Source organism: Lemur catta, chromosome 1 (assembly GCF_020740605.2).
Source record: "Lemur catta isolate mLemCat1 chromosome 1, mLemCat1.pri, whole genome shotgun sequence".
Taxonomy (NCBI): domain Eukaryota; kingdom Metazoa; phylum Chordata; class Mammalia; order Primates; family Lemuridae; genus Lemur; species Lemur catta.
The window spans coordinates 209,785,229-209,806,888 of NC_059128.1; the positions used below are offsets into that span (position 1 = coordinate 209,785,229).

At 36.9% G+C, this 21,660-nt stretch overlaps 1 protein-coding gene across 6 annotated transcripts in view; it reads left to right on the forward strand.

Moving 5' to 3' along the window:
* VPS8 (VPS8 subunit of CORVET complex) overlaps positions 1–21,660 on the forward strand; it is a 215,938-nt gene that overhangs the window by 92,569 nt on the left and 101,709 nt on the right. For all 6 annotated transcript variants that reach the window (XM_045539842.1, XM_045539848.1, XM_045539843.1 and 3 more), the window contains 7 exons: positions 5,832–5,874; positions 7,510–7,582; positions 7,882–8,001; positions 12,782–12,853; positions 17,222–17,341; positions 18,475–18,531; positions 20,858–20,940. In XM_045539842.1, the coding sequence (XP_045395798.1) occupies positions 5,832–5,874; positions 7,510–7,582; positions 7,882–8,001; positions 12,782–12,853; positions 17,222–17,341; positions 18,475–18,531; positions 20,858–20,940 (568 nt within the window). The remainder of the gene's footprint in view (positions 1–5,831; positions 5,875–7,509; positions 7,583–7,881; positions 8,002–12,781; positions 12,854–17,221; positions 17,342–18,474; positions 18,532–20,857; positions 20,941–21,660) is intronic.

Consider the following 21,660-nt stretch of genomic DNA (forward strand, 5'->3'; position numbering starts at 1 on the left):
TCTAGATGTCTATCCTTATGCCGATAATATACTGTCTTGATTATTGTAACTTTATGGTAAGTCTTGAAATCTGGTAACTTAAGTCCTCCAACTTTGTTTTTCTTTATCAAAATTAGTTTATCTAGTTCAGGTTGTTTGCCTTTCCACATAAACTTAAAAATCAGCTAATTAGTTTCATTAAAAAAGCTTACTGGAATTTTATTTGAGATTATATTGATTCTATAGATTAATTTGGGGAGAGAACTGCTGTCTGAACACTATAAAGTTTGCTAATCTATGAATATGATGTTTCTCCATTTATTTTGATCTTAAAATCAGTTTGCTTTCCCAATTTCTGCAGAAAAGGTGGCTGGGATTTTTATAAGGATTGCTTTAAAGTTATAGATCACTTTGGGGAGTATTGTGTTTTAATCCATAAACATAGGATAGCTTTCCATTTATTTAGGTCTTTAATTTCTTTCAAAAATGTTTTCCATTTTCATTATGTAAGTCATATACTTCTTTTGTTCAATCTGTTCCTAAGTGTTTTATTCATTTTGATGCTATTATAAATGGAATTGTTTCCTTAATTTTGTTTTCAGAGTGTTCGTTGCTAGTGTATAGAAATAGAACTGGTTTTTGTATATTCATCTTCTGTCCTACATCCTCACTGAATTCATTTATTTGTGCTAATTTTTTTAGTTGATTCCTTAGAATTTTCTCAGGAAAGTTCAGACCATGCCATCTGCAAATAGAGATAATTTTAATTCTTCCTTTCTAATCTCAATCCTTTTAATTCTTTTTCTTCCCTAATTGGCCTGGCTAGAACCCCTAGTACAGTGTTGAACAGACATGGCAAGAATGGACATCTCTGTCTTTTTCCTGATCTTAGGGGGAAAGCATTCAGTATTTCACCATTAAATTTGATGTAGATGGTCTTACCCTTTTCAGGAAGTTTCTTTCTTCTCCTTGTTTCTGGAGTGTTTTTAACATGAAAGAGTATTGGACTTTATCACATGCTTTTTCTGCATCTATTAAAATGATCTTGTGGTTTTTGTCCTTTGTTTTATTAATATGACCTATTTGATTTCTATATGTTAAGCCAGCCTTGCATTCTTAGAAGAAGTCCTACTTGGTATAAAATGATTTTTGTATGTTGGTGGATTCAGTTTGCTAGTATTTTTCAAAGATTTGTGTGTCTATATTCATAAGAGATATTGTTCTACAGTTTTATTTTCTTTTGATATCTTGGAATATAAAGAATACTAGTCAGTATCGGAGTATACTTACTGACTTGGTATGGTTTGCTTCATAGAATGAGTTGGGTAGTGTTCTCTCTTTTATTGTTTGGAAGAGTTTGTGAAGGATTAGTGTTAATTTTTTAAATGTTTGGTAGAATTCATTAATGAAGCCATGTAGCCCTGGGCTTTTCTTTGTTGGAAGTTTTAAAATTATTAGTTGTTTTAGTCTGTTTTGTGCTGCTATGACAGAATACCTGAGACTGGGTACTATATAAAGAGCAGAAACTTATTTTTGAAGGCTGAGAAGTCCAAAATCAAGGCACTGGCATCTGGTGTCTGGTGAAGGCCTTCTTACTGCTTCCTTACATGGCAGAAGGCAGAAGGGCAAGCAGAGACAAAAGTTGCGTCCTCTCTTGGCAAAAGAGTAGAAAAGGAGTGAACCCACTCCTGCAAGCCCTTTTTATAGCACCATTAATCCATACATGAGGGTGGAGCCCTCATAATCTAAACACCTCCCAATACTGTTGCATTGGGGATTAAGTTTCCAACACATGAATTTTAGGAGACACATTCCGACCATAGCATTAATTCGATATCTTTGCTTGTTAGAGTCTATTCAGATTATCTGTTTCTCTTGAGTCAGTTTGTTTCAGTAGTTTTGGTAGTTTGCGAATTTCTAGGCATTCGACCATTTCATTTACATTATCTAATTTGTTGGCATATAGTTGTTGATAGTATTCCTTTTTAATTCCTCTTATTTCTATGAGGTCAGTAGTGATGTCTCCTCTTTCATTATGGATTTTTGTAATTTAAATCTGTTCATCATCTACTAATTGTTCTATCTGTTATTGAAAGTGGGATATTGAAGTCTGCAAATATTACTGTTCAGTTGTTTATTTCTCACTTCAATTCTGTCAGTTCTTGATTCATTTTATTTGAGAATTTTCAATTCTCTGGCAGGCACTTAACAATTCTGCCATTGCCTTTCCTTCCTGTCTGCACAGAGCCTCAAAGTTAGCCATAGGTTGTAGATTAGGGTCTTTCAGGTCTTCCCTGGGTATGTGCAAAGCCCCTCACATATCCTTTTAGAATTCTAGGAGTATATTGGAGCCTGTCAATCAAAAAGAACCTGAATTCTGTAAAATAATTTATAGGGGTTTATTCTGAGCTGAATATGTGTGACTATGGCCCAGAGAGCCATGCCCAACAAGCCATGAGCAAGTAGTCTTGCTGTGATTGGATTACAGTTTGGTTTTATACATTTCAGGGAGACAGGAATTACATGTAAAGTCATAAATCAATACATGGAAAGTGTACATTAGTCTGGCCCAGAAAGGTAGGGCAGCTCGAATTGGGGGATTATAGGTTATAGGTGGGTTTAAAGATTCTTTGATTTATAATTGGTTAAAGAAATAAAGCTTTATCTAAAGGCTTGGAATGTTTTAAGTTAAGATAAGGAAATCTGTTAATCAGAGACAAGCCACTGGACATATACTGAGACTCAGGTCATCTGTTAAGTAAATTGATGACCTGCAGATGTTGTTTAACCTTTGTCTTCCATGACCTTAGGCCTTTTAATGATTTTGTATCTTATTGTTACAAAGAATAATTCCAAAAGGGACAGGACATAACTAGGCGTGTCTAACCTCCCTTCTCCTCGTGGCCAGCAACTCAACTTTATGATTTTTTTTTTTGCTCATGTGGGGGTGGTGTCCCCTTGGCCAAGTCCATTCAGTTAGCTGTTGTGGAGGGGGGCAGTTAAAATTTTATTTTAGTTCACAAACTTTTCAAACCCCCCTGCAGGTCTCCCATTCTCCACTTTTTCCTTTTAAGTTTTTGGTGAGCCTTCTATTAGTCCCCAACTTCTAACACTGTCTCAGGCAGCTGGAATGTTAAACAGTAGCACTGATTGTTTCACAAATGCCCAGGGGATAGTGCTGATCCAGGACAAAGAAAGGTAAGCCCTGAGAATGGAGCTTTTAAGTAAGCTGCCATGTAGGTCAAATAGTGATAATTCTCTGAGAATGGGGCTTTTGTGGAGCCATTCTGCCCCTTGCCCCTTGGGTGGCTGCTAAGTTGCTGGTTTTCACAGCTGTCACATTTGTGAAGCAATAATGGTTTTCACAACTACAAGGAAGCTGAGGAAAGCGTATGGCACTAGGTAAAGTTAAAACTGTCTAAAGGTTACTGTTCTTGCTGAGATTCAGGCATTTTTCTTGAATAAACAGGTTATGGCAAATTTTTAGTTAATTTCAAGTTTTCTGAAAAAGTTGATTTTCACAGTTTCACCAGTGTTTTCATTGCTTTTGTGGAGGAGCAGATTTTTGGAGGTCTTTACTGTTTCAGAGGTCTATCCCTCTGGATTTTGTTTTTGTTTGATTTGGTCTTTTTTTTCTCTCTCTACTCCTCACCTTGGATGATTTCTGTTTCTCTACTTTCAGGTTCATTTGTTCTTTCCTCTTTTATGTCAATTCAGCTGTTAAATCCGCTTAGTGAATTTTTGTTTTCAACAATTAAACTTTTCAGTCTGTAATTTCCATCTAGTTCTTTTTTGTTTCTGTTTTTCTGCCGCAACGCTTCATTTATCTGTTGAACTTTTAAAGCATTGAAACATATTTTGTTTTACTTCGTTGAGGATAATTATTTTAAAATCTTTATTTATTCTAACATTTTGTTCATCTCAGGGCTGGACTTAATTGATTTCCTTTTCCCTTAGAGAGTATGTTCTGTTTTCTTGGTTTTTCGTATACTGGATTGTTATCAAAACTGCAGGACGGTTTGTTGCTGCCCAACCGGTTCATTTGCCCTCTGCCCAAGAAGCTGCCAACATGCCGAGTCAGCAGGTTTTATGGCAGGGGAAAGTCTTTATTCTGCATAGCGCTAAGTGGGGGAGACAGAGAAATTTCTCAAATCCTCCTCCCTGAGAATTTGGGAGACAGGATTTTTAAAGACAGTTTTGAGGCGATCGAATCTGCTAATTGGCTGGGTTTGGGGCGGAACCATAGGGTTGTAGAAATTGTTTTCTTTGCTCACCAGGTTCTTGGGTGGGGGTCACAAAACCAATTGAGTCAGTTCTTTGGTATGGGCTGCTGGTCTGGGTGGGTCAGCTGTTCCATTGGAATGCAGGACTTGGAAGATATCTTAGAAACTACCCCTAGGTTTCAAAAAGGTGGTATTGTCTATAGAGAAAGCTAAGAATCTTTATGGATACCAGCTATGGGGAGAAAATTAAGAATCTTTATGACTACCAGCTGCGTGGCTCCAGAGTGGCAATTATAGAGAAGCAAATGGGGACAGCCACTAATTATTATCATTATTTTTAGCTAGGCCTCTACCATAATTCTCTCCTTGTATCCTGTTATTGAAGGGAGATTTCAGGTTTGGGCCCAGACCAGGGGTGGGGAACCTTTTCATGTTGGAAGGTGCATTAATTCAGTTGTAATGAAATAAGGCAGCATTCAAGAAACTTCAATTAGATATACTTAGAAATGCATATTGTTTTGTAAAAATCTAACTAGTATGTACTTAATAATTTCAAAAATGAAAACTATTTGTTAATTTTAAAGTTAACTAACCTTTTAATGACTCATTGTGTCTGCTTTTTGTTGGAAAGCATTTGAATATGTGGTTGCAGCATGGAGGCCTGCAGTTTCAGTTGATCCTCTACGTGGCTGTTAGTCGTTTGTGACCTGAAGGGTGACTAGGCTGAGACAGATCAAATAACATTTGGAATCGAAGCAAAATGTTAATAATTCATACAATTTGGGTTTTTCATACAATGTTAAGCAATTTAAGTTTATTTGCACGAGCATCACAGATTTAGAGTATTTATGAAGTATTAATATTGCTAATAAAATAAAAGACGTACACTTGCTTGCATTATGTCCAGTATTCATATACCAAAAATGGAAACTTCAGTTCTTCATTATTACCAGCCACAGATTCCTATAATCTGCGTACTGTAAGCATTCCTGATTAGTTCACCCTTTTTGGTACTCGTACTCCATTCTGTGTTGCCCTTGACCCCCTTGGCCTAAAACTTGATCAGGTTACTTTTTTTATTTCTTTTAGTCAAAGAAATAGGCTTATATCATCAGATGAAGGAATCTTATGGTTTTTTTTTTTTAACATAATTTAGAATAGAAAGGGCCCTAAAGATCATTACTTTAGACATTTGGGAGCAATGGCCTTTTCAGCCCTAGGACACTGGGTGGTAAAAATCCATGTTACAAATGAGAAGATGTTATATAGTTATGGCTTCCTATTAATTAATTGGTCGTGGTCTACAGTTCATTGATTCGTTGACTGCTCTACACCTTCCCCTGGTCCCCAGCTAGTGGTTAGGCCAACAATTCATAGATCTCCACCTTCAGATCTATTCCTTCTACATGTATCCTTGAATGACTGATATTGATTTTGTGTCTGTGAAAAGATTCTAATGGAAATTCAAAAAGTAATAGTTTAAGTGGTCTTATCTCAATTTTCTGTTATTTAGGAATATATTTACCTTACCTTAAATGGCAAGTTTTATTTTTTGTTTCCACATAAATATTATATTTCTGAAAAGATTTTGAGAGAGAATTGCTGAAGATACTTTTCTTTCTATTTTAGATGAACAAGTTGTTATGGGAAACAAGCTTCTTGTCTATATTAGGTAAAATTTATTTTTTTATTTATCTGTGTATATGTTCTCTCTATATTTTTCCACCATATTTTTAGAGATACTGTTATCTGCATAGTGCTTTTCATTTTTCAGAGTTCTTTTATATAGAGCAATGGTTCTCAACCATGGGTGATTTTTGTCTCCTGTCCCTCGGTAATGTTTAACAATGTCCAGAGACATTTTTGGTTGTTATAACTGGGGATAGAGTAGGGATACTACTGTTATCTCATGGGTAGAGGTGAAGGATGATGTTAAGCACCCTACAATGCACAGATTAGTCCCCACAACTGGGGACTAAAGTATCAATAGGGCTGAGGTTGAGAAGCCCTGATGTAGAGTATTTTATTAATACTTTTACTACTGACAACTCTGTGGGGTTTGTATTGTGTCTAGTGTCTATTCTATATATAAGGACCAGAGGTTTGTTTAAATCATGAAAAAGTTAGTGACAGAGGTAAAGCTGGAATGTTTATCTGCTGACTCTAGGGGAGAGTTCATGCTGATAGAGTATGCAGGCCCAGAATTAAGTCCTGATAGAACTTTTGGATAGACGGTTGGTTGGCAGGAAGGTAGGAAGATGGCAGAACCTGCCAGAGCATCATTTTAGCTTCTGTCTAGCATCAGAGTTAATTTTGAGACCTGTCACACACTTGCTACATTGACTATTTAGTGTAGAGGAACGCATTGCAGCATTTACCTAGTGCTTTATCCTCTTTAAACTCTAGAATATGTTAGTATCCAGTTTTCTCTAATCTAACACTGAAAATCAATGATTAGTTCAAAAAGTCTTAAAATTTACCCCCACCCTTAAAAAAGAAATAGAAAAAAAGAAGACATATTCACAAGGATGGGTATGTTAAACAAGTAAGTGTTTAGAAGATATTTGTAAAATTCAGCCCATAAGGCAAGTCATTAGCCCTAAAGAAGGTCTGATTTGGAAGTGAAACTGTAGAGTGAATTTCTGACTCTCCTCTCCATGAAGGCTTATCCTATTGCAGGCATTTTCCAGACATTTACTAGCCTGGCTCTTTCTTTATCTATAATCACCATCCTTAGAGCCACTGGTTTAAAAGTAACTGAAATAGAAAAATTAGTGGTGGCGTGCTCCTGTAGTCCCAGCTATTAGGGAGGCTGAGGCAGGAGGATCACTTGAGCCTTGCAGTTTGAAGTTGAAGTGAGCTATGATGATGCCACTGCACTCTAGCCCAGGGCAACAGACTGAGACTCATTTTCAAAATACATAAATAAATAAATTAAAATAATAAAATGTAACTGAGAACATCAGGCTTTTAACAGGTAAATCATAGTTCAGTGTTGCCATTAGTTTCTTTCTAGATGCTAGGTATGAGACCTTTAGTCCGTCCTTCTTGCCCATTTAGTGCAGCATGGGTGTTTCTAAGGAAACATGAAGAAACAAAAGCTCCTACTCAATCACAGGGTGTGTTACTACTTCACCACCATTTCTCTTGCCCACATTTTCTGAATTGGGTGTCATCTTGATCTAATTTGGAACTTTGACCTAACTGACAAAAGCTGAGTCTGCTTAAAAATCAAACTCATTTCTCAAGTTTGAAAAACAACATGTTCCTCACTTGTCACCAAATCTGTTCTCATTCTTTTTTCTAGCTGTTGTTTAGCAGGTCGTGCCTATCCCCTTGGTGACATCCCTGAAGATCTTGTTCCTTTGGTTAAAAATCAGGTTGGTACCATTTTCATAGCATTTTTACTATCTGTACCTCTTGTTAAAATGTACTGAAGACAAATTACTGTTGAGGATCATCCCTGGGTCAGAAGCTATCACCTATAATAGGAGAGCACATATATACTATCACTAAAGTCAGTAATTTTAGCTGAGAGAGGATTTAGGTGAGAACTTATAACATAGTGGTAATTTAAACCGAATTCAGCCTGCCTTTATTTTATCCAAATGGGAATCATTGCTTCAGCAAGATACTTTGTAAGATGAGAAAATAATCAACTTTCTTTTTCAACTTGCAGGTTTTTGAATTTCTAATTCGCCTACATTCAGCAGAAGCTTCCCCTGAGGAAGAAATCTATCCTTATGTTCGGACTTTACTACATTTTGATACAAGAGAATTTCTAAATGTATTGGCACTGGTAAGAGATAGTCTGATTTTAAGGTTTTCAAAGGAGCCAGGGCAATAATTTTTTTTTTTTTAATACGAGGAAAGAAAAATAATAATCCCTGTGCAGGTACAATTGTTATGCCCTAGCAGTAAGTCAGGGTTTCAAATGTTTGATTTTGTTGTGCTACCCATATTTTCTCTCTAGTTCTTTATCTCCATTCCTTCCTCCAGCACTCCCCCCCATCAAAAAGTTAAAGCAAACAGTGTGCATCTCTGATTTCATAAATTATATTACCTGACATACTAACTGTGGAAGAATGCCCGGAAGGAGATGTGGTGGTGATGATAGTGGAAATAACTAGAGTTGAAATGGAACAGGGAAGCTTTTTGCTGAAAAAACACTGTTATATATGTTTAATTAGAGATGAATTTGGGTAACCAGGTTATCTGTGAAGATGCCCCTAGGGGAATAGTTATATAAAACATGATGTATCGCCCAGGCACGGTGGCTCACACCTATAATCCTGGCACTCTGGGAGGCCAAGATAGGAGAATCACTTGAGGTCAGGAGTTTGAGACCAGCCTGAGCAAGAGCGAGACCCCGTCTCTACTAAAAATAGAAAAATTAGCTGGGCATGGTGGCGCATGCCTGTAGTCCCAGCTACTTGGGAGGCTGAGGCAGGAGAATCGCTTGAGCCCAGGAATTTGAGGTTGCTGTAAGCTAGGCTGATGGCCATGGCACTCTAACCAGGTGACAGGGCAAGACTCCACCTCAGGAAAAAAAAAAGATGATGTATCTTCCCAATGAAAAAAAAAACATCATTTTGGTTGGTTTTTTAAAAAGCTTTTGATAATATGGAAAATGCTTATATTATAGTGTTTAGTAAAAGCAGTAGGCTCACAAATATGTACAACACAGACATATATACACAGTATTTGGAGAGAAAAGACAGGATGGAAATACACCTAAATTTTAATAGTGATTAACTCTGAGGTGAAGCAAATTTCCCTAATGAATGAGCATATACTACTTTTATAACAGTAGAGTAATAAACTTAAATTATTTTTAAAAGGCAAGTACTCATGAGGAGGTTATTATATTATAGTTTGAATTAGTTTAATTTGAAAATCTGACCTCAGAAGTAGTAACTTTAATTTCATAGGATGAAGGGAAAAGAAACTTACAACTGGAAATTAGATCTAGTTGTTTTAGGAAACCTTAGATGTCTAGAGGAGAACATAGGGATACTTGGTGGCTGACAAGTAGGAAAAAAAACAAACAGGACATGATGGGGCAGGGGGTTTGGAAAGAGTGGTGGAGAAAACAAAGAATTTTACCAATTTTCACTTTTTTGAGGGCATTGATAGCACTAAACCACATTTGGAATTATGCTGATATCTGAATTATGATATTGGGATTTATAGTAAGGCTGCAAAACAATCTCTCATTTACTTGACAAATATGTGAGTGTATAGTCTATCCCACATACTATCCTAATTGCGGGCTGCAACTTTGGCCGACAGGATAGAAACCCTGCCCTTGTGGAGGAAGTGGATTCAGACTTGTAGATAAGTAATTATAGCACAGTACAGTACATGCCTTAGGGGAAGTGCAGGATGGTATAGGAACACTTATGAGGGGCACCTAATGGGGGGTTAAGGAAGGTTTCTTGAATGAAATGACTCCATTCTGAGTCTCAAAGAATGAGTAGAAGTTAGTTAGGTGAAGAGTAGGGAAAAATATTGTAGGCAGAAGGGCAGAATATGTAAAAAGGGCTGGAAATGAGACAGAGAAATGTGTATGCAAGTAACTGAAAAAAAATCAGTATGGCTGCATCTTTAAGTGTAAGGAAAAGTGCAAAGAGAAACAAATACAGAGAAGTAGGCAAACACAGATTCCTGCAATCTGTAGTAAGAAATGTGGACTCTATACTACAGCAGTAGATAGCCATTGAAGCCTTTTAGGAAGAGAAATATCATGATTTGTACTTTTAAAAGAATCCCTCTGACTCTTGTGTCTTAGTTGTTTGGGCTGCTGTAGCAAAATACCATAGACTGGGTGGCTCGTAAGCAACAGAAATTTATTTCTCACAGTTCTGGACAAAGCAGTGGCAGAGTCTTGTCTGCTGGGGGCCCACCTCCTGGTTCACAGAATAGCACTTTCTCTCTGTGTCCTCACGTGGCAGGAATGGACAAAGGATCTCTCTGGGGCCTGTTTTATAAAGGCACTGATGTCATTCATGAGGGCTCTGCCCTCATGATCTAGTCACCTCTCGAAGGCCTCACTTAATACCATCACTTTGGTGATTAGGTTTTCAGCATGAATCTTGGGGGACACAAATGGAGTAAAATGAGGTAAGACTGGAGGCAAGCAGATCTGTTAGCAAATTGCTGTGGTAATCTCAGTAGATGGTGGCTTGAATTAGGGCAGTAACAGTAGGGATACCAAGATGTGAAAGGATTTGAATGATATTTTAGGAGGCAAATCAGCCTCCTGAAAAGGAAGAATATGTGATAGAGATCACATGTACCCCACAAAGCCTGAAATATTTACTATCTGGCCCTGTACAGAGAATGTTTGTTGACCCCTGGATTAGGATATAGCTTGCCATCATTATCATATGAAAACCCCATAATTTTTAAGGTACTACAGAAAGAAGTTTTTATGCCCAAATTCACACATGACTTTGAACTTGAGTTTTAGGTCTATCTTTGTACTTCACAAACTGTAATTCTCCATTAGGGCATCTTTGCATATTATTCCTCTAACAAGCATTCACAATTAAAAGCATCTTTGTGAAATGATAATGTTCTAACAACAATGTGCCATTTTGGTGGCGGTTGTTAACTACTGTCAGAATATGTCATTAACTGTATCGTAATATCGACACTAACATGTCACCACTTAATTACGTTTACAGAAACAAACTTAACATGTGCTTCAAAGCAGTGACTTCATGGTGTCAAAAGGAAAATTGTTTAGGAAATTGTTTTTGACTTGCTGTCACTGCTGTAGTTTTTAAGTACATATATTAATCCTCCATGGGTTTGTATTTTAATTGAACAGCACTTGTATTAGCAGATAGTACCTTCTATTTGTACCTGCAGAATGCCCTCACTTTAACAGACAGGGATGAGTGTGTGTGTGTGTGTGTGTGTGTGTGATCATAAATCAGAAGGTAGAACTGTGAGACTTTCTAGTCCGTCTTCTCATCTTTAGGCAGGGTCATATTTAACCCACACAAACATCAAAATACCTTCTGTTTGAGCCTTCCAGATTGAGAGTTCCTACAATCTCCTTGGTAACTCTTTTCAGCATTTCTGAACTAACTGGCAGCAAAACAGACTAGTTGAAAAAAAAGTTAAAAATATTTTACTTTTCACCATAAAAAATTAACTAGACAATGCCACAGTCATTTGTTAAGCCAGACAGGAGGAGGAAGGGAAGGGCATGCTAATAAGAAAACAGCATGAACAAAGGTACTTTGGAGGAATTGAGGAAAATTTAGGGCCCATTTAAAGAACAGCAGTTACTGTGGTTTGAACAGAACTATGATGTAGTCTTAAAAGTTCATGGTTGTGAAATTCCTTTTAATTTTTAATCTGTTGTAGTCCATTTTCTTGTTTCAAGAAAATAGCAATCAATTTATTGCTATGTGGATTTAAACATTTCTCAGAACCAAGTGTGCTAAGTGAAAACATAGGAAAGATCTTCACGTCTTCTATCATTCAGTAAATATTTTCATTTCAATTTTTTGATAGTGGATACAATTTCATTTTCTTCATATATGTATCCTATATGTGATAGGTATTATATTTTTGTGACATCCTGTTATCATATACTGTGAAACAGAATATGGTGGTGTCATTTATTTTGATGCATGTTATATTCAAAATATATTTGGCTCTACTTTTGCGGGGACATAAAATAAAAAGTACTGTACTTGACAGTGTTTTGAGAATAAGATATCTATTAATATTCCTTGTAAGTAGGCTTAAAATTTTTAACATTTCAACAGTTTTACCATAATAATTTTTTAAAATGCCTATCTTTGGACATCATTTTTTTCTTAATTGTCATGGAAATTATGAAAATTATTTTTCATGACAGTGAATGAACTACATCTTAATTATTTCCAAATGACATAGACTGAATGATGGCTGAGCATGTGGTATTTCATCCTCTTTTCTCAAACCTTTGCTCCCAAATTTCCTTTTGCCACTAGTGTTCTCTTTTGCTTTGCCTCTGGATATTGCCTGCCTTTTCTTCTTCAATTTTGATACTTACTGATTTGTTAAAGTCTTGGAATACCATGCAATATTAAATGCTATAGCTTTCTACTTGATTCACTAAAAATAACTTATCATTAAAGGTGTATAGGAAAAAACCTCAGCTGGGTGCAGTAGCTCACACCTGTAATCCCAGCACTTTGGGAGTCTGAGGTGGGAGGATCGTGCTCGAGCTCAGGAGTTTGAGACCAGCCTGGGCAACATAACGAGACCTGTCTCTATAAAAAATTTAAAAATTGCCAGGCATGGTGTCGCACACCTGTAGTCCTCGCTATTCCAGAGGCTGAGGTGGGAGAATCACTTGAGCTCAGGAGTTTAATAGTAAGCTATGATTTCACCTCTGCACTCCAGCCTGGCTGACAGAGCAAGACCCTGTATCTAAAAAAAAGAAAAAACCTAATGAGGAATAGTTAACTTATTTGGAAATTTACTTGGATTTTATTCACAAGAATTCAATAACTTGTTTCCTTTTAAAATGTGCAAATGGTAATTCCTTTTTAAAATTTCTTTCTCCTTTTTAGACTTTTGAAGATTTTAAAAATGACAAGCAAGCTGTGGAATATCAACAGCGAATTGTGGATATTTTGTTGAAAGTAAGTATTCAAAGAATACTTGTGTTTATATTGAAATTTATATTAAGATAATTGAACTGTTTTATAGCAGGTTACAAAATAATCTTGTATAGCAAAGTGATATGTTGCAATAATATCTTAAAATTTTATTATGGTGTCTTTGTCCTCAAGAGCTGAATGTAAAAAAATTAATATGTCTTGGCTTCAAACTGGATACCAGGATACAGGGTACTGCTCTTGAGAAATGCATATTGTGATATTTGCTATATTAATATGATTATGTGTAATAATAGAGACGAACTTCAGAGTGCTTTGAGAAAATAATTAATGTGAAGAATCTTCCTTTGTCTCATACCAGCATCACTTTGTTGCTAAGGTAGTGCCATACTTTACCATGGCACTGAGATGGTGGGTGGCACTTGAGAATGGTTTGAGGCACGTAGAGAAGATCATCTCCATCTAAATATAATTAGATTCAGTAAAAAGCTATTTTGAGATTCTTGCTGTTGCTAATGAATGAATATGCGGAGACAGGTTCTTTTCCTTTTCATCTGCATGACTTCAAGCAGGCCAGTTTCCTCTTGTAGTTGAAAACTTAAAAGTTTCATTCTGTCCATTGGCTGTAAAATGGAGGTTTCTTCCTTTTAATGACTTTGAGATTATTTTGGACAAGAGATCAGAATTAAAATGTTTTCTAGTTGTGCATAACATCAGTGTATTACACTTATAATAGTTCTTTATAATTTCCAAAGCATGTTTATGTACATTATCTCATTTGAGCTCTCTATTAACCTAGTGAGATAGATAGTGATGAATGTGAGAATAGGACTGCCAAGCTCTCAGATAATGCCAGTTGATCTAGTGGCTAGTATGGAGAATTTTCACCTAGATTTTCAAAATAACCTTCCTTAAATGGTCTTCCTGTTCTTAACCTAATCCTTTAATTTGTGATCTTGCCTCTCCTCTACCTAATATTCTTCTGTGGTTCCCTATTGGTCAGTTGGAATTAAGTGCTGCTGTGAGTGAGAGAAAACTCAAAATGATAGTAGTTTTTTTGTGATGGGAATTTATTTTTCCCATAGAAGTCTGGAAGTAAGCAACTCTAGTAGAGTGGTTTCATAACCTTATCAAGGGTGCAGATTCCTTCTGTCGTAGTATTATACTTAGTATGTGATTTCTGTCTTTTATTCCAAGATGGCCATGCTCAGGCTCCAACCATTACCTCTGCCTTCTAGCCAGCCTGAATGTAGAAAGAGATGTAGAAGAAAGTCTTCCCTTTCTTTAAGGAAACTTCTTAAAAGTTGTGTACTACAATTCTGCTTATATCATATTGCCACGAACTTAGATATGTGGCCCATTAGCTGCTTGCTAAAAGCGACAGAAACGTAGTCTGTATTCTTGGTAACCATGTGCTTAGCTAAACCTGAGTTCTGTTTCTAAGTTAGGAGGGAAGAATAGATGTCAGAGCATAAGCAGTAGTTTCTGCCATACCCATGTAAACTGTTTAACATGACACCAAAGATTCTTCTATATTTGCTGGTCCCTGACTCCTTCTGTATAACTGCTCCCCTTTCCCACCCACCTTCTCACCCCCATACACGTCCTCTATATTATGTACTCCTTAACCATATCGAATTATTGGAATTCACTAAACTTTCTGTGTCATCTTCATGGTTCATGTTCTTTGCAGGGTTTTTCTTTCAGCCTATCATGCCTTTTCTTTCCCTTTCACTGGCAAATTCCTAACCATTTTCCAAGACTTAACTCAAATATCATTCATGAGAAACTCTTTTTGAATCCTTTCCGACACTTCTAGGTTGATTAGTTGCTCCTTCTCTGTGTTTACACAACATTTTATGCCACGCTTTGCACACTGTGTCGTAATTGTGTACTTATTTTCCTATCTGAACTTGAGCTTCCTGAAGATAGAGACCACGAGGATTATTATAATCTTTTTTTTTTTTTAGGTCATTGTTTTAGCTTGCCTAGAACATATCCAGCACAGTGCCTAGAACCTAGTAGTTCTTTAAGAAATGTCTGTAAGTTGGTTAGATTGGAATTTGAATTTAAAACTATACTAAGATTGAACTGTGATACAAATGCAGAAAATAAAACTCCATAAAGTACTTAACTATTACTGTTGGAGAACTGGCACTCTTTTGTATGGTTTTCAAAATATTTACATTGGGTCAATGAAGAATGAACTTTTGAGATTATTTTTCTCATTTCTCGTTCTAGAGGTGTATTAATTTGTTAAAATGTACTTCTGAGGATCCAGTGAGAGTACGAGTATGGGCAGTGACCAGAGAACAGGAAAATGAGCATTACTATGTGTGCAGAGTAGCTGCAGACAGGAGAAAAACTGAATGTGTGACTTTTTATAAGATTGCCCAGAAAATTTTGTAGGCATGGTCTCTGAAATAGGTCATAGAGAGGAAATAGACTAGACTTTGCAGGATGATAACCAGTTAGACACTCACTGAGGTGGCAAAGGAATTGGCTGTGGATTAGAGCTATTTTCTCAAAAGATGTGTGTGGGATGAGACAATTTAGGAGTTTACACTTATAGAGCAAAAAGAAGGGCTAAAGACAGAGAAGAGCACTAGCTGAACCCCAAGAGTTGAGTCCTAGAAAAGGGACCTGCAGACTGAACAGGAGTGATGACTGAGTTCTTCAAAGCTAAGAAAGCTCTTCGAATATTATAAGTTGGAATTTGTGTGTGCGTGTGTGTCTGTGAAAGAGTTTTTTGTAACTCGAGATATCCACATACTCTAGTAATGATGATGCAAGTAGATTACTGGACTAAAAGCAGGAAGGGTAAAAGAAAGGTATATACTGTTAGCAAAGTAAGAAGAGGTAGGTCAAAAGCTAGGAAATTTTTTATAATGGGAGAAATCTTATACTTTATAATTGAATGGAAGGTGGAAGGAGGGAGCTTGGGACTTTTTAATAGATGTGCCAGGGTACTGTACATGAATTTGTTGTAGAGTTAGCCCATGAATTCCACAAGCCCAAAGCAATATGGGATCTTCCTTCCCAGACTTCTGCATTCTCTCTTTGTTAATGGCATCATTATCTCACCTGCCGATCAGGCTCAAAATCTGCCATTTTTTATTGCTCCTTTAACCAAATGTTTCCACCCATAGGAAGGCTTGTCTGTTTCCCCTCTCCCTGCAGTGTCTTTTGCACCCGTTCCTACTTCCATTTTCATTATTCTGCCCTAGTTCAGAAACCTTTCATGTCTCCCCTGGACCCCTGCAGTGACTTGCATCCTGGTCTCCCTGCTTTCTGTTTCTTCCTTCCGTTACTTTACCCCGTACACTGCTGACAGGATAATTTCCCTAAGCACAGTACAGATCATAATCAACTCCCCGAGTTGAACACCTTTATTAGCTCACAAGTTTTCTATGGAATAAATTCCAGATTCCTTAGGCTGACATTTGAGGCCTAATCTTTTCTTTCAGTCTAATTTTTCCCTCCTTTTGCATGCTGCTGCATTCTATTAAAAATTCTAGTTCCCCGTAACAAGCTCGTATTTTCCCGTGTCCACGCTTTTGATCACACTCTTCTTTCTGCTAGGTTTACCCTTTCTGCTGACATTTCTCCTGTCAAAGGTTCTGCTTGGGCTTTAAAACTTAGCTTAAAAGCTATTTTTCTCATTTCTTTTCAAATTCCCTCTCTAACCAGTTGAACTAAATTTTCTCGACTGTGCTTCCATGATCATTTCTGCCTTTATAAATAGCACTGATCACATTATACCTTTTATTTAAGATTTGTTTATCTGTCTCTCCTTTCTTTCTAGTTCCTAATTCCCTTAAAGGCACCATAGAATCTTACACACAGTGGGTACTCAGGAGATGAGAGCTGAGTTAAAGCACTGGAATGACTGTGATTTGATAACTGTGTGTGATTGTAAAAAGCCCATTATACAAAACCATCTGTTCACGGAACTATTTGTGGATGTGGCAGAAGCCATTCACTTTATTGATGTGTGCAATAGCTGACTTCTTTTCTGGGATACCTTCACTCTCAGGTTATCTTACTTTTAAACCCCAAAGCAGCTCTCTTCTTCCTTTGTGGATGGACAGAATTCCTGAGGGAAACATGATTAATATTTCTTTGCAATCCTACATCCACATCTCTGACAATTCATTCTCATCCAAATTGTGCTTGAAAAATGCCAAAAAACACTAAATTGTTTCCCTGTTAGAGTATGCAAGTAGTTGTATTTCTTTTCTAAATGGTATTGAACTCAATTGTTGCACAGTCTATAAAAGAATCTTTTCATGAGTCTTCAGTAATGAGGCTTTCCTCCCCTTCTAATTGTATATGGGTTTTTTGCATCAAACCAGATGGTCTATTGAATAAATGGTCTCTTTTGCTTATCAGGTTATGGTGGAGAATTCAGATTTTACTCCCTCGCAAGTAGGGTGTCTCTTTACATTCCTCGCTCGGCAGCTTGCAAAGCCTGACAATACCTTATTCGTAAATAGAACACTTTTTGATCAGGTAAGTGTCTTTAACAATGAGAACTAGAAATTTCTTCTGTTTACTGTACAAAGTTCACTGCATTACACTATTTCTTAATATGACAGACTATTGAATAAATGTCTTATGAAGGAGAGCCCTGTTCAGGTTTCAGATCTAAATTGTGTGTGTGTGTGTGTGTGTGTGTGTGTGTGTGTGTGTGTGTGTGTCTCTCTCTCTCTCTCTCTCTCTCTCTCTCTCTCTCTTTTAATGATGTGTTCCAGGTAGTATGACTTTGCTTAGTAACCTGGTATCATGGGAGTATGGTTTTGTGGAGATTGGTTTATAGAGAATTCTGTTCTCTCAATTATTTTATTGATCTAAATCGCCTAGAATTCTTTGCACAAGAATTTTCCAATTTAAGTACCCCATCTCACTGTTAGTAAGACTATGATGACCAACGACTGAAGAAGAGATTACTTTTAGAAAATCTGAATTTACTTACAAATGACTTTGACTCTGAAGATACCTACTAATTCCAGTTAAATATTTCCTACATATCGATAGGTGGCAAAGAAAGTATTTTTTGACTGGAGAAAGTAGCTAATAATGACTAGCATTTACTGAGCACTTTACAGTGGCAGGCATTGTTCCAAAGCTTTATTTATATGTATGTGTGAACTCAGTCCTCCGAACAGCTCTGAAATAGGGACAGTTATCTCTATTTTACATATAAAGAAACTAAAGCCTGGAGAGATTAAGTAATTTATCCAAGGTCATACTTGTAAGTATTATTATTAGCAATAAATGTTCTTGTTAAGTATTAATAAGGTTAGTATTCAAATTCAAGTGGCCTGACTCCTAAGTCCATGCTTTGTTTGGTCCATGGTATCAGGGAACTTAAAGATAAGGTATATAGATAACACTGCCTTCTAGTTATGTTTCTAGAAGTATAGAAGTATGTGTATGAGACACATATTAAATTGTTTGCATACCTGAGCCTGATGTTTCATGTACTAGGCCAGTCAGTTGGGGAGGTACTATACACCTGTGGTATTTGTTATAGCTGAATGGGAACAAATTGGTGATATTAAAAGGATAATTGTTGTTTTTATTATGACAGTGTTATGGCTTGAATGCTGGTATCAAAGAAAAAATACTTTTTCTTTGGCCAGGTCCTTGAATTTCTCTGTAGTCCTGACGATGACTCCCGACACTCTGAAAGACAGCAGGTATGGACTACTAGAACTCTTTTTACTAAAGCATGGGAAAAAAGACAGAGTAAGCTGGAAAAAACTCTTCGGTGCTAGACCTCACTAGACATAAGAGGGAAATGACTTGTGCCAAACCCTAATACTAAGCTAAAGTTAGTGGCAACCAGAAAATAGAGTGGATGGTTGTTGGAAGTACAATTACAAGGAGCTTATATCAACCTAAATTCCTAGGTAGACTGGACTGTCTCAGATCCACTGTGACGTCAAAGAGAATACTTTATCCTTCTGCGTTACATAGCCACAGTTAGCTCTTGTTTATACCCTGCATTCCTTCAGTGTCATTGATCTGGTAACCTGATAGCTGCTATGGTCCTGAACCAGAAAAGCTGCAGGATCCTGAGGATTGGCACACGCAACTTTTGAGAGTGCCCTGAAACCTCACTGCATTAGGGATGACCATTCTGGAGACTAGAATTCATCTGTTCCTCCACTAGTTATTGTGAAATAATTCTGATTACCACTTCTTTCTATTTATGCCACCTTCTTGAGGGTCCTTTCTAGGAGTAGGATTCTTTAAAAGCTTACCCACTGTATTGTGAGCACTTAGAGTGTCAACCCATTTATTATTGATAGCCAGACTTGGTCAGGTAAGTAAACTAAAAAATTAAGTACTTTGAGAGCTGTGCTGATTTTTTTTATGGTAATAATGCACAGCTGGGAAGTTGAGACTCAGCTAAAGACCACAGGATAGCAATAGTGACCCCTTTCTTTGCATAGCTGTTGCCCAGTGACTGCTGCAGACTATCTTACGAAAGAGAATAGCTGCTAAAATTTTGGTTACTGTTTTTTTTTTTTAATTTTAAAAAAAAATAGATTTAAGGGGTACAAGTTGAAATCTGTCATGTTTATATATCATATAGTGGTGGAGTCTGAGCTTTTGGTGTATGCATGACCTGGGTGTAGTGTACATTGAACCCCATAGGTAATTTTTCATCCCTTGATTACTCTTAAATTACATTGAATACAAATAGTAATGTGGACTCCCTCATTTCAGCCACTTAGTTTGGTAAAAATTAATTGTATGAACCCCAATATTTTTGTTTTATTTTATTGTGGTAAAATATACATCATATAAAATTTACCATTTTAACCATTTTTAAGTGTACAATTCAATGGCATTCACATTGTTGTGCAATCATCATTACCATCCATCTCAAGAACTTTTTCATCTTCCCAAACTGAATCGCCATACTCATTAAACAGTAACTGCTTACACTCTCCTCCCCTATCCCCTGCCAGCTACCATTGTGCTTTCTGTATTTATGAGTTTGACTACTGTAGATATCTCATGAAAGTATTGATGCAATCATTCAGTATTTGTCTTTTTGTGTTTGGCTTATGTCACTTAGTATAGTGTGTTGAAGGTTCATCCATGTTGTAGCATGTATCAGAATTTTCTTCGTTTTTAAGGCTAAATAATATTCCATTGTACGTTTATGCCACATTTTGTTTATCCATTCATCCATTGATGGACATTTTGATACTTTCTACCTTTTGCCTATTTTGAAAAGTGCTGCTATGAAAAATCTCAATGGTTGATTTTAAAAATTTAACATGTAAGCGTGGGTACTACCTGTGGATGACAGATTTTTAGAGCCATAAGATGGGCCGGGTGCAGTGGCTCACGCCTGTAATCCTAGCACTCTGGGAGGCTGAGGCGGGTGGATCGTTTGAGCTCAGGAGTTCTAGACCAGCCTGAGCAAGAGCGAGACCCCGTCTCTACCAAAAATAAAAACAAATTTTATGGACAACTAAAAATATGTATAGGAAAAACTAGCCAGGCATGGTGGTGCATGCCTGTAGTCCCAGCTACTCGGGAGGCTGAGGCAGAAGGATTGCTTGAGCCCAGGAGTTTGAGGTTGCTGTGATCTAGGCTGACGCCATGGTACTATAGCCTGGGCAACAGAGTGAGACTCTGTCTCAAAAAAAAAAAAAGCAATAAGATACAGAAGTGGGACAAAAACTCACTTTTTAAAAGGATATTTGCAGACATATTCAGCTTAATGGAGGGTCAGTTCACTGTTTTAAGGGCTTATTTGCAAACACTGTGGCATTCCTTCCATGTTTAAAAAGCAGAGCCATTGATCTTTTTCTAAGACATAACTACAATATGATCAACATTATAATGTCAGTCTACCCCTTGCATATGTGAAAGCAAGCCAAAATATCATCAAGTAAGAAAGCAAAAGAAAAAAAATAAAAATTATGGTCTGCATGGCTGAATGCACTCTTAAAGAGCTAGTAAGTTCCAAAGTGTTCTCATTCATTTGTTTTAAATGTTCAGGTCCTTTTAGAATTGCTGCAGGCTGGAGGCATAGTTCAATTTGAAGAGAGTCGTCTCATCCGTATGGCAGAAAAAGCTGAGTTGTAAGTTGTTTTACTGTCATATATTAGTTTAGTTTTCTATAAAACTATTAATTACATTTCTCTAACTTGAAGTCCAGTTTATTGATGCATTCCTGCTTTTATCATTAGGAAAGGTTATACAAATAATGACTAACAAAAACCTAAGTGCAAAAGTTTTTGCCTTTTGATTGAATTCTGGAAGTTACTTAAATTTGCAGAAATTGGCAGGGTAAATTTGAAGTGTTTGTACAATTGTTTTAATATGAAAGTGGAATAGCAATTTATGATGTTTTATTATTTTAGATTTTTTCTTTAATATTTCTATAGTATTTCATAGACTTTCTACCATTATCTTACGTGTATTAGAAACAATGCAAGGCCGGGCGCGGTGGCTCACACCTGTAATCCTAGCACTCTGGGAGGCCGAGGCAGGTGGATTGCTCGAGGTCAGGAGTTCAAGACCAGCCTGAGCAAGAGCAAGACCCCGTCTCTACTAAAAATAGAAAGAAATTATCTGGCCAACTAAAAATCTATATAGAAAAAAGTAGCCAGGCATAATGGCGCATGCCTGTAGTCCCAGCTACTTGGGAGGCTGAGGCAGTAGGATCGCTTAAGCCAAGGAGTCTGAGGTTGCTGTGAGCTAGGCTGATGCCATGGCACTCACTCTAGGCCTGGGCAACAAAGCGAGACTCTGTCTCAAAAAAAAAAAAAGAAACAATGCAAAATTTGACATAGGAAATG